This window comes from Pogoniulus pusillus, chromosome 1, assembly GCF_015220805.1.
Source record: "Pogoniulus pusillus isolate bPogPus1 chromosome 1, bPogPus1.pri, whole genome shotgun sequence".
Classification (NCBI taxonomy): Eukaryota; Metazoa; Chordata; class Aves; order Piciformes; family Lybiidae; genus Pogoniulus; species Pogoniulus pusillus.
In genome coordinates, this window is record NC_087264.1 from 14,101,468 (window position 1) to 14,114,280 (window position 12,813).

The 12,813-nt window shown below is 42.3% G+C and overlaps 1 protein-coding gene across 4 annotated transcripts in view; it reads left to right on the forward strand.

Annotated features, from left to right (window-relative positions):
- Nucleotides 1–12,813, forward strand: part of BCL11B (BCL11 transcription factor B) — a 97,767-nt gene that overhangs the window by 6,195 nt on the left and 78,759 nt on the right. For 2 of the 4 annotated variants that reach the window (XM_064141032.1, XM_064141115.1), the window contains exon 2: nucleotides 8,464–8,832. In XM_064141032.1, coding sequence (XP_063997102.1) covers nucleotides 8,464–8,832 — 369 coding nt within the window. The remainder of the gene's footprint in view (nucleotides 1–8,463; nucleotides 8,833–12,813) is intronic. The other 2 variants (XM_064141081.1, XM_064141172.1) reach the window with 1 other exon arrangement.

The following is a 12,813-nucleotide window of genomic DNA, read 5'->3' on the forward strand; positions in this document are numbered from 1 at the left end:
AGCTCTAGCTGAGAGGGGCTGCGTGCGAGACCGGTCTATTTTTAGCTAAATTGTGGCTGATTAATTGACTCAGGTGGACAAGAGTTTTTAATTACAATTAGTTTTTAACAATGCCTTTTATTGTCAGCGCACAGTGTTTAAATTCTCAATATATTGTTGTCAGATAGCGACCGGGGTAATGATATCTGTACATGAGGAAGTTGAAGTTCCTGTGCGTGTGTTGGGGGGTGTAAAATCCCACAGAGATCCGATTGTTCCCCTGGACATAAGAGCACGGCAAGAAAGCTGGAATGTTTAAAGGTGTGTATAGCAGTAAAGCAAAAATACACCTACATAATTTCATGTTGATTACATGTCAGAAAGCAACATGAACCCCTGTCAAGAGGATTTGATATTAGATAGTTTACCATTCTTGGGTCCAGAGGTCTTCATTGCAAAAAAACCCTGCAGTTTCTGCAAATGAGAGTAAGCATTATTTTTTCTTTTTATGTTTTCTTTTCTTTTTTTTTCCTCTTCTTCCTTCCCCCCCCCCCCCCCCCCCCCCCCCTCGAGAAATAACCACAAAATCACATCTGTCATGTAGAAGTTGATGCTGAGGAACTCACAGGCTTCTTCATCGGGCTTGTGCTGTTCTCTGCTGCATTTGGCTTGCGTGTTATGGATGGATTTTACTGGGATGCTTTCTTGCCCAACCATGTAATTTTGTGGCATACACACGGGAAGCTTTGATCAGTGGATGTTTATTTCCCCCAGCCTGAGAAATTAATTAAATTATGGTATTGTTAACACAGCAGAAGCATCTTCTTATTTTCAGGGTGCAATATGTGGATGGAGGTTATCTTGTGACAGGAAAGTGTGCTTTATCCTAACCTGAAAAAGAAGTAAATTAGGTCAGACAAAAGATCAGGGCTGTCATCAGCTGTACAAAACCCCTTCACTCTTGGGTAGAGACGGCCAGCAATTTATCTGATGATTTCTCTACTTCATTTAATGTTTGAATTGAGCTAGTTGGAAGCATATAGACAGCAGCCAGCTAGTTTGACAGACCAGTAAGCTGAAGTGCCTAGGCCACTGATGATGTTAGTGTGCCCAGCAACTGGGAAAACCTTCCCTTCTTCCCTCCCCAAACCTCAGACTTCAGCTGTGGGTTTCCTTCCATTCCACGACTGTTAACTTTTACCAAGAGAAACAACAATCCCCCTCTCCTCATTTCTGTTGCCTCTGCCCACCCAGCACACCCATTCTCTCCTTCATCCTGTTCTCCCACCTGTCCCACTCTGCTAGGTCAAAGCCTGGTGGAAAAGTCTCCCTGTGGAGACCTGCTACTCAAAGTGGCTCTCCGCCTCCTTGCCAGAGCATTTCCTTCTCTTTGATTGCAGTTTAGTTTCTCCAGGGTTGTGTTTCAGTTGTCTGTTGAACGTGGTGTCCCTTCCCTGTGGAAAAATAAACGGGGGGCTGACTGCCTGCTTTAAAGGTAGCAGTAATGTAAAAGCACTTGGTGAAGCATCAGCATTGGCTGCAGATGATATTATGTAGATGTATCTTTTAACGAGGGAGGAAAAAGGCATCAATAACTGTGCGCATTGATATAAATGCATGATTCATTCATCTGCTCTTACTACAGCACCTTCCTCTTTCGAATTTGTTTGCTTTCTTAAAATGTATCTGGGCAGGCTACACACTATTCCTCAGCAGTTTCAGCCTAAGAGATTGTTGTGCATTGAGCTCCTGAATATTAGTTAAATTTGCTCACTGTCTGCCCTCTCTCCCAAAAAGCTGTTGCTTGCTCAGTAATGTGAACCCTTGCTGGAGCTTTAAGTAGCAGCTCTTTTTTTTTTTTTTTTTTTTTTTTTTTTTTTTCTTTTTTTTTTTTCCCAAATATAAAAAAAAAAATGCCTAAAGTAGGCTATTTGAAAACAAATTAAAGAATTAAAGCAGAGCGATACACTTCATGCGTTGCAGGCATGCACCAGTAGAAGGGGGTTAGAAGAATATCATCATTTTACTGGCAAAAGTGACACCAGATCGGGGATTTGATTAATGGTGCAGCATTCACCGGGACTTAGTTCTGTATTTTTGACATATGCAAGTCTTTTGTGTAGTTGCCTGAGTGCAAGAAATTCCCTTTTAATTTTTTTTTTTCCTGGAGCAGCTGATAATTTGTGTATATGCTGGATATGCCCAAGGTACTTTCCAAAGACTAAGCACTAGACAGCACAGTATGAAAAAAGAATCCAAAGTTAAGGGAGAGGAAAAAAACACACTGGTTTACTTAACTTTTTTATGACCCCTTTTACTAAGCCACTGGAAGAAGCCATAAATTCACTGAATGTTATAATGAATATGCTTCAATGAAAGTAAAAAAAAAAAAAAAAAGGCTTAGGAAAATTGTATATGAGCAACAGTGTGCCATACACAGTTGAGAAATTCAGTCACTTTTGAGCCTGATATTTAGGAAAAGAACAGAGCTGTTTTGTGTTTAATACTTGTTCAAAGCTAATTCATTTTGATGATGTGTTTCAATCCTTGGGTAAGAATCTGTGCTTCCAGCGTCCTTTTCTATAATAGTTAAAAACCTGTACCCAAATACTGCTCCTTCTCCTTTTGTGGCACTAAGTGCTCTTTTTCCTCCTGTTGTTTTTTAGTTTTAAATAAAACAAATCTATTCACTGGGGAACAAAGAATGCTTTTGTATCATATCATCACATCCCGTTTTATCTGTGTAGATTTACAGCTTCTCCAGCCTATAGAAGAGCCTATGCATTTTCCACTCTCCAAAGCAGTAAATATTTTTTATGAGCGTATAGTTTACTTAAGAGGAGGCACACTACTCCCTGCTTTAACACTGTGCGTAGTTTCTGATGAAATAACATCTGACAAACGTTGGACATTCGTGTGGATCCTTGGATATTCTTGGCTTTTGTTTCATTTGGGGCGGGTTTGGTTACTGTGTTGTTTTCCTTTTGCCTTTCCTTAAGCCTGGCTCTTTGTGGGGGTGCTCGGGCTTGCTCTGTCTCAGGTGTGTATGGAGGGTTAAACTGCTGTCTGAGAGATTCAAGCTACTTCTGCAGAAGGGGTCTGACACTTCTGCAGGAGACTCCTCTGACTTGCGGCTGTGTGCGAGGCTTGCTAAGGTGTTGCAGTGAAACTGATGATTTCCCCCCAATTCTTCCTGCATTGCTGAGTCCCGATACAGCCCACTCTGACCACTGCTGTCACCCACTGCACCACTCTGCTACTGTTTGGCATGTAGGGGCCAATGTGCTGTTGTGTGGATGTGGACAGATGACTGGACAGTGCAGGATGGGCATCTGTGACAAAGCTAGGTGCCAGTGTAATGAAGGTTTGCTGCTGCTCTGGCGTTCTTTGTGTGCTTGGCACACACCTGAGAGTTTCTGGGAACATGAGGCCTCATGAGTGTTTCTTGGGCTTCCCCATCAAGGCCAACTTGGCCTCAGACTTTTATTTATAAAAGACTCTGAGCAATTGTTTTGCAGCCCTCATAAAAATGAAAAATTGATGGCAGACAAGTGGTGCCTAGTACTTTGAGTGTGATGCAATATGTAGACATAAACTCAACTCTGCACCTTGCAGATGCAGGCAGCTATGAGGAGGCTCTGAAAACAGGTTATTGATAAACTTTGATGGCAAGGAGCTGCATTATCTTTTTTGAGCAGCACTGGCCTTTGTGCAGCAAGGATCCTGACACCGATCTCTGCGATAACCCAGCTAGAGAGCGTGCGATCCGAGCTATTTCCGTTTAGCATGTTGATGTTACAGTAAATGTGACATGTGGGTGTTGATTGAAGGGACATAATTTTTGGGTCTGCTTTGGGCCAACACCCTGAAGAGCAAGTAATTTCTTTGTGCTCGCTCTTTCTGGATGCACCTTCAAGACAGCAGTGGCTGCGTGCAGAGGACAGCACACTTGGTGCACTGTGGCACACTTGCAGACGTCTTCCCGTGCCTGGGCACCAGAAACCATGTCCCTGTGTCAGACTGGGCATCTCCAGCTCATCCCAGAGATGGGTGGCCCCTGTGCTAGCCTGTGATATGCCCTCCCAGGTGGGCACAAGGGTGGGTGGTGGCTGTGGTGGGGTTCTGGGGAAGGCAAGGCACCCACCAGCACCTCTTTGGTGAAGGCACTGACAGTGCTTGAATTAACCACTCTGTTATTGATTTGTGAGGAAATTGACCACAGAGGGAAGATTTCACAGGCAATGCTTTGGCCTGGCACCAAACTGATCTCTCTTCCCCCTTTCTCTGCCTTCTTTGAATACCTGGGGGTGGGAAAAAATGCAAGAGAAGAGACTGGCAACTTTTAAATTCATTCTTGCCTTGGTTCTTGCATGCAACAAAAAGACAAGAAAATTAATTACTACTGCCTAGACCTATCCTCACCTAAACTTCATGAACAAGCACCTACAGTTCTGTCCTTTGAGGCCATGGAAATGATTTTTAGTAACATGGGCTTTTTCACTATTAATGGGTATGATTTTGAGGCATCTGACAGGCAGAAAATAGTTAGCATGTGCATTTGCTTTAATACTGGGCACAAGAGTATTGTTTGCATGGGGCACATATGCTCTGATGATGTCACCACGCTGGAGCAGGAGCTCTGATGGTTTTGTGACAGTGCCTTTATGGAATTAAGGAGTTTGTCCACTGTAATTTGGTGTGGTGGGCAGACAGAGAGTTGGAGATGCTGCTTAGAGTCCAGCCAGCACGTATAATGCTTTTAAAAATAAAGCAAATGATTTAGATTGTCCAGTTGCATTAATTTCATGAAGCCATCAGATAACAGCATAGATCGCCCGTTCCCTACTGCTGTGCTTTCTAGGCAGGCAATGCCAAGGCAGTTCTTTTGGGAAGAATCTCTTGGTGCAGGGAAAATGCCAGGCACACCTTAATACACCTGGAAGAACCAGGGCATGAGTCCTGGATGGAAATAACTCATTTGCATTTTCGCCCCCTTCTCCCATGTAAGGCAGATGCAATGCTTTTGATTCTCCTTTTGGTGTGGATTTTCTCCTCTTAAAAGAAAAAAAAAAGAAAAAAAAAATACTCATGAGGAAGCACCCTCCTCCCCCCCCAACCCAGCTACCAACAAACAGCAATAAAACCACAGAGTTAAATTCAAATGAATGTGAGGCGACTCATTTGAAACCCACAGACATAAGTGGAGTCAGAACTTTAGACTGAGACTGGCCTAAATTGCCCCATTGGTATTAAAAGGACTCCTTAAACTGCCTAAGATCTTGGCTGTTATATTAACCAAGCATGACCTGATGTGTTATGGGCTGGACTTGCAGGCTTTTCTCTTTTCCTTTGTGGCTTTTAAATCTCTCCTGTAATGTTACTTGAATGTAGGTTTTTAACGGCTTGAGTTGTCAATAGGAAGCTTTTTAATAAAAAAAAAAATTAATTCCAAAATTCAGGGAAAAAAACAGGCAAATTGACATAGATAAAATGCATTTGAAGATGTATTCAGTATTGTGCTTTTCATTGCTTCACGTCTGTTTTCCGTGTCCAGAGTAAGGAGATGTAATACAGCTTCTGCATTGTTGGGTGTACGATTGGTCTCATGCTTGATGATTTGTTAAGCTCAAATCAGAAATAGAGTTGAGTTAAAAATCTTTTGATAGTTTGAAACCCAATTACTACTGATCACAAGGGCTCGGCGTACCAAGGAAACGAAAAGCTGATTTTCGGCAATGTGATGACTGCCAAAATATGAAGGAATACCAGATGTTATTTTAAAAAAGTGGCATTGCAGAGTCCTTGGAAAGAGAGAGTGAGTGTAAGTGAATAGACATATGTGGATTTAGCTAATATTCAAATGAACTGCAGAACTGAAAAGAAAGAATATGTAACTGTTTAGCCGTTCAAATCTCCTTCATGTTTCCACAGGCACATGGTCAGGACCCTTATCAAAGGCAGCAGTTTTGCTGTGTTTTCTGAAGAGCATGATTTAAATTGCTGGCAAAAAAAAAAAAAAAAATCCCCACATAACAAAGATAATAAAATTGAGATTTGTGCTTTTCTCTCTCTCTCTCTCTCTCTCTCTCTCTCTCTCTCTCTCTCTCTTTTTTTATTATAGATACATCTAATTGCCAATATTCAGCCTTTGTAATTTAAGAGACTTTAACCTGAAGGCTTTACAGGAATGTTAGACAAAATGAGAAGTTTTCTCCCTCCGCCACTCTTTCTCTTTAGGACCCTTGATTCATTTCCTGTTTTCATGTTGTCTTTTCCAGCTCTTTGTCCCATCTCTTCTGTGTGTGTCTGTGTGTGCCTCTCTGTATGTTTTCTTTTTTTTTTCCCCTCCTTTTAATATTTTGACACACTGCACCCCCTTAATAGGAATTCTTCCTAGAAATAGTGCACACGTTTCTAAAGGACCCTTTTCACAGTCCTTTTTTCTTTTGGCTCTAAAATGATGTATATGTAATTGGTAATTAAAGGTGCAAGCTCTCTTCAATATAAACAATATTGCTCAATGTTAGATCATTAAAGAGAACCACAGCTCTAAATAATTGTGTCGTGACACACTGTTTGCAGGCGTCCGCTCCCTTCCCAGCAGTCCCTGTTCAGTGTAAGGTTATGGTTACATTTTCTCTTAGGCGATGAGGCATCTTTTAATGATATTATTTGGTGAATTAATTATGTAATATTGCCCTCGAACTTCTTTTAAACTTAAGGGGGAAAAGGTAATTAATGGTTTTTAGACACAGTATTGTACTCTGTGTTTGGTAAGCTTGGTGCGAGTTAGGAAACTGAAGCTTTCCCGTGCCTGTCCTCCGCTCCAGCAGTATGGTCCATCCCCAGATACTTCCCTGGGATTCTCATCTTTTTCCTGCTGCTGCTAGTGCTACTGCCCTCCACCTTGCTATTAGGGAGCTCTGATGCAGCTTGTAATATACCGATTAATTATTTATTCTGGAATGTGGAAATGGGGCTGATTCTTCTTCTAAATCGTCTTTTTCAAGGCTTAATTAAAAAAAAATCCAGGCAGTTCATTTCACCTTCTACCTCTTGTCTCATTCCTATGTGGTTTTTCTTTTTTGCAATTTGCTGAAGAGAGGGACAAAACTAATTTTTTTTGTTGTTTGGTTTTTTTTTTTTTTTTTCTGTGAGGAGAATCCAGACTTGGATGATAACATCTGTTTGTCACAGTCTTACTTCTTTGAGATACCTGTGTCACTTGCTTTCCCCACGAAATCCATAAGCAAACCACTTGAGCTACTGGCCAATCTTCTTCCTCCTATTCCTTTAGTCCTGATTCAATTAGAAGTCTCACTCACTGATTTACATACTGTTAGTTCCTCTGTTTTGTTCATCCCAAATCCTATAGTCCTTGCAGAGGCAAAACAGCCTTAGGCAAAAGTCGGTGGAAATTTTGCCTGAGTAAAGACCTAGGTTTGTATGATTTGGCAGTTACATGGCAAAACAAACCAAAAACCACATTTTGCCCCAGAAAGGGATTGTGATCTGTAATTATTTTCTAATGTATAAAATTATCTTCTTAAAGACCTATTAAAAATACACTGTGTTTTATTAATTGTGAAATGAGAAGTTGCTTATTTCTTCAAAACTGTTGCACGTCACTTAGAAATGCTTTCCCAGTCTTCGGGGGTAACGCTATGAAATCCATCAGATCCACAGGCATGATTTAAACAAAAAAACTTCTGTTAACCTATATAGCAACTGCAGGGTTATGTGACATAGAAAGCCAAACAGAGTGGAAGATTTCAATCTCAGCCAATATTCCAGTATGTTAAATAAGTCCCTCATTCTCTTTCCCACTGTATACACTTTTGAAACCCCTTAACGTCTCATGAGACTTATCCTGCTTACTTTACTCATGCAAATTGTTCTCTGTAGTTTGTACTAATAGGTGGTCATTGAACCTTGCAGGTATCTTTATAGTGGACAAGGTGGGTACTAATTTTGTATGCTCCAAGGAGCCTGATCCTGCTTGTTTGGCGTGTACAAGCTTTCCCCTTGTCTCTGAAATTGGAGAAGAGATTTAGGTGTGTAAGCTTTACTGGATGGGGCCTTGGCCAGATGGCTGGGAGACACAGTGGGAATGAGAAGGTGGGATAAAATGAGAGGAACTATTTAAGAAAGTGACTCAAGGCTTGAACATTTGCAAAACGGTTCTTTGCTGATAGCCTTGCAGCTCTGGCAGCAGTGGGAAGGAGCTGTCAGGAAGGCTATGCCAGGTCAGCCTTTCCATTTTGTTTCAGGCAGGCTTGGTTGCAAAATGTATTGAAATCATTCTAGGAGAGAGGAAAAGCTGAAAAATGAAAGAAAGATCTAATCAGGCTTGGCTTCTTTGAGGGGGTGGGGAGAGGCTGGGCCTCTCATGATGCATCCTTCAGAGTCTGTGAACATTCAAAGCAATCTCTCTCTCTTTTCCCCTTGTCCCTTTCCTCCCTCTTTCTCCTTGTCCATGTAAAGCAGAGGCTGACCATGTGGAACCGGCACTCGCCGACGAGGATGAGAGTCTGGCAATAGCAGAGCCAGGTGGCATCAGCATCACCACAGGTGGGACAGACCCCGATTTGTTAACCTGTGGACAATGTCAGATGAACTTCCCGCTGGGAGACATCTTGGTTTTTATAGAGCACAAGAGAAAACAGTGCAATGGCACTGGTGGTGCCTGCTATGAAAAGAGCATGGACAAGAGCAGCCCTCCCCCCTCCTCACGTGCCGAGCTCAGGAAAGTGTCAGAGCCAGTGGAAATCGGGATCCAAGTCACACCCGATGAAGAAGACCGTCTTCTCACGCCTACAAAAGGAATTTGCCCCAAGCAGGAGAACATTGCAGGTACAGCATGTTTTACACTCAATCAGCTGCCTAGGTAATCTTTTAACGAGAGCCCTCTAGAAAGTGCAATGAAACAGAAGCTCCAGTAACAGGTCTCTGTAGGAGCCATTAGTCTGGAGGATCCTCAAGGCTCTGCAGAGCTCTGCAGGGCTGTCCATCTCACATTTAATTCGGTGTAGCTGTCTGTGCAGGACCAAGTCCTGGAGAGAGAGGCCTCTCAATCATCTAGGAGAGGCAAAGGACAGCCTGTGCACACAGGAAAAAGCAGAAAGTTTGGGTCAGTAACCATCTCAGGAGCAATCCTAAGCTAGTAGCAGTGGTGGAGGGATGGGGAACTTTGGTGAGATGCTCAGTTCAGTTCAGATACCCATTGTCACATGCAGACCCACTGGGAAGGACCAAATCCTGACCGTGTTAAAGCTGGGGGGAAAACATTCCCGCTGATTGCAGGGGGAAGATTTGGCTGTGAGGCTTAAAGCAGGAATTCATTAAGTCCTCACTTGATCCTTCTGCTGGGGTGTATGTCAGGATTCTGATCTGCGTTGCTGCCTGTGCCACCTCTCTTGGATCTCTGCAGATGGCTGGAGTTGGGTGGGTGACACTTCCATTCATATGCACACCCCAGATGGGGCTTTTGAATGAGAAGACAAGAGCACGGGTTGGCCTGGGTGAATAAATTGTGTTTCTTTTTTTAAAACTATCTTACATGTTGCAGATATTGACTCCCTGACTCAGAGGTGAGCAGGTGGGCAACGGTATCCACTTAGGTGAGCTGCTGTGCAGCAGCTCGCAACATGGGGTTATTTCCCTCATGCAGGGCCTTTCTTCCCCTCTGCAGTGGTGTGTTCTTTTGCAGTGGTAAAAGGAAGGCTGTGCTCCCTGCTACTGAGTGGAGGTTTTATGGTACACAGCAGCATCTCCTCTCAAATGGGTCTTTCTTGTTCAAATCAACTGTATCCCATACAGAAGACCAGTGGCAATTTGCGTTTGCTGCAGCTACTCCAGTTTCTCCAGGAGCTGTCCTGTGATCTGATAGTATAGAATCCTGCCTGTAGTAGAGATGTTCCTATGAGGGAACATCCTTAGAAGACTTGTGAGAGGGTTGTGTCTTTACAGTTGAAGATTAAGAGATGTCCACTTTTAACACCTGAGGTCTCAGAATCAGTCCCCAGTGTCTCTTGCAGGCTTGGTCATCACATAAATGAGGATGTGGGCTTTGAGCTGCTGTAGTTATCAGACCTCCAGATGATCTGTATCTTAGAAGAGGGCAGATGCTACCTATTGACTATTGTGTTGTCTTCTAGCTATCTTTTTTTTGGGTGCAGTCACCACCTCAGCATGGGGCAGCTAGTAGCCTTAGAGACATTAGCAGCAGCAGCCTGTGCTGCAGTGTTGTAAGCAACCTGATCTTGTCCATTCCTCAGTTTTTCAAGTTTCCCCCATTCTTTTGCACTTGTGAATGCACTTCTTGGCAGAGATAACTGCCTCATGGTGTTGCAGCTTTGAGCACTAGATTTCCTTCCCATTTAGTAGGAGCAGAAAAGAAGTATCTAGGACTTTCTTCTCCAGTCAGCTGAAGGTCTCCTGAATGGTGCTGAACACTCACAATAGCTGTTGATGTCTGCATGAGCCGATGGCGCTCAGTCCCTTGCAGAGGGCACTCAGTGCTTAGTAAGGTTGGTCCAGGAGACCTATCCTCTAGTTACTGTCCAGATCTTAATATGATGTGTCCAAGTTCAGCCCATAGTGAAATACCCCAATGGCTGTGCCCAGCACAGAGGGTGCTATCCTATCCCAGCTTCTAGAAATCAGCTTCAATAGAGCTGATGCTTTTGCCACACAAAAAATCTGCTGGGAGAAGGGGTGAAGAAGATGTTCACATGTGGAGAAGGCATAAAAAAAAAATTAAAAGCCAATCCGGAGCACCTAATCTCTTCCAGACTAAACTGAGTATCAAATGAAAATATGTAGGAAAGATTTTGAATTGAGAAAAATAAAAGGGTTTATCATTTGATTGGCGTTTTCTCAGCAGTGCACAGAGATAGGGACATCCACTAAATAGTGCAGTAATAATGCTTTCTCAATTAGGAGCCCAGCTCTGAGATAAAAAGGTGCAGTGTCCTTCCATATTTTTTTTAATAGCAGCGGATAGTTTTCAATAGTAGGATAAAAGCCTCACATTACAGCCATGGAGGGTAGCCATGAAAAACCCACAGAAGTCATTCACTGGAAAGGCTTTAGTGGGATATACCAAACCCCTTATTTATATTTCAATAGAAAGGCTTTCTGCATTAGCCAAGAAAATCAGAATCTGCATTTAACATTAAAGGTATTTCCCAGTGAGCGGCTGTAGAGCATTGTTGTTAGATTTGTTAAAAAAAGAGACTAAATACGATTTCATAAAAGGGAAACTTAATCTCTAAGGCAGCTTTCTCCCACCCTGCCACCCCCTCCCTTTATTTTTTTTTTTTTTTGGTAATAATGCAACAGCCTACAGTATTTTTACTTTATATGTGACGAAAGATATTCTTAGCCTTTCTGTACTGCGACAGGAAGAATGAATTTCTTTATTCAACCAAGAAATATGTAAAATAATCCCTTAGAAGTATGGGGAGATATGTTTGTTCAAAGCATTTAAAATGTTATTTTAATCAAAGGCACAAAACACTCTACATGCTGTGTCAGCTAAAGGAGACCATTACATTTTAACAGCAAATCATGCTCTTTTTCCTTCTTCTAGTCACCCCCCTCCACACTTTGAAACTAACTTTTTTTTTTATTAAAATAAAAAGGCGAAAAAGATTAAAGAATAAAAAAAAAAAAACTTCAGTAGCTCAAATGTATAAAGTAATTTAATATGGTGGAAGCATTAATTATTTTAGCTTAATTGAATTCTGAGGACTGCAGTAGTTGCATTTTTGTAGACAAGCTCTGTTTATTATTTCTTTGTGTAGATTAACAGTAAAGGAAACATAGATAAGTTTCAGTTATTTATTGTAAAATAAATGTGTCAATTCATGTGTAAAGCAAGCTGTTCAAAGATAATTGAGTCTTTATATTTGAAGAGGGAAACCAGAAATCACCCACTAGCCACTCCATCTCCCTGAAATATGCTGCCACCTCTGCTGCCCTCAAATAGGTTTTGGCTCCTCTCCTTGATCTTGCATTATTTCTGTAGACCTTCTTACTTGGTTGAAATGATTTGCGTAGCCTTCTGCGGTGTGACGACTGACGAATCTCATGGCTTCCCATGACTGAATGTAGTGAGGGTATGTCAAACGCTGAGCTTGACTCTGCCGTTGTACCTCTCTTTCTCCTGGCCATGAGGATGTTAGGCTGCTCGAATGCTCTGAGTGTTCACCCTAGTGCAGGGTGCTCCAGAGTCCTGAGGTCTTCTCTTTTTTTGCCTTTCTTTTTTTCTTTCTGTCTTGGTAACCCTGCTTGCTCTGGTCAGTGAATGCTTCTTGACCATGTAACAGACCTCACTCTGCTTTGAGAGAGGCAGGGACAGCTCAGGAGTCTGCAAGAATTTTCATGCACACGGTCAGATCTCCAACTAACATTTCTAGCTATCAGTAGAGACAAAGGCAAATGTATCTCCCCAATCAGCTTTTGAAGACCTTCTGGTAACGAAGTCTATCATCTTTCCCGGACTGGTAACTTGCAAATCCAAGCTTTTCAAGGTGCTTTCACTTAGTTACCACTGTCCATAAGGTGTGTGGTAGCATGTTAGCTGGCACTGGGAGGACGTGACTTGCTTAGGAGCAGTTTGTCCTATAAAGTTGGTGTTTTCTTTTTTTTTTTCAAGTTGGCTGACCTGTTTGAAAATCAGTTCTGCCGCTTGTACAGAGAGTGTGATAGTATCGAACAGATGTACCAGATTGTCGCACAGCAAAACACAGCCAGGCCAATCAGTTGGCTAGGAGTTATCAGTCACTGCTTCTTTCACTTCACTGTTGGCAGGTATTTTGGAAAAAATTA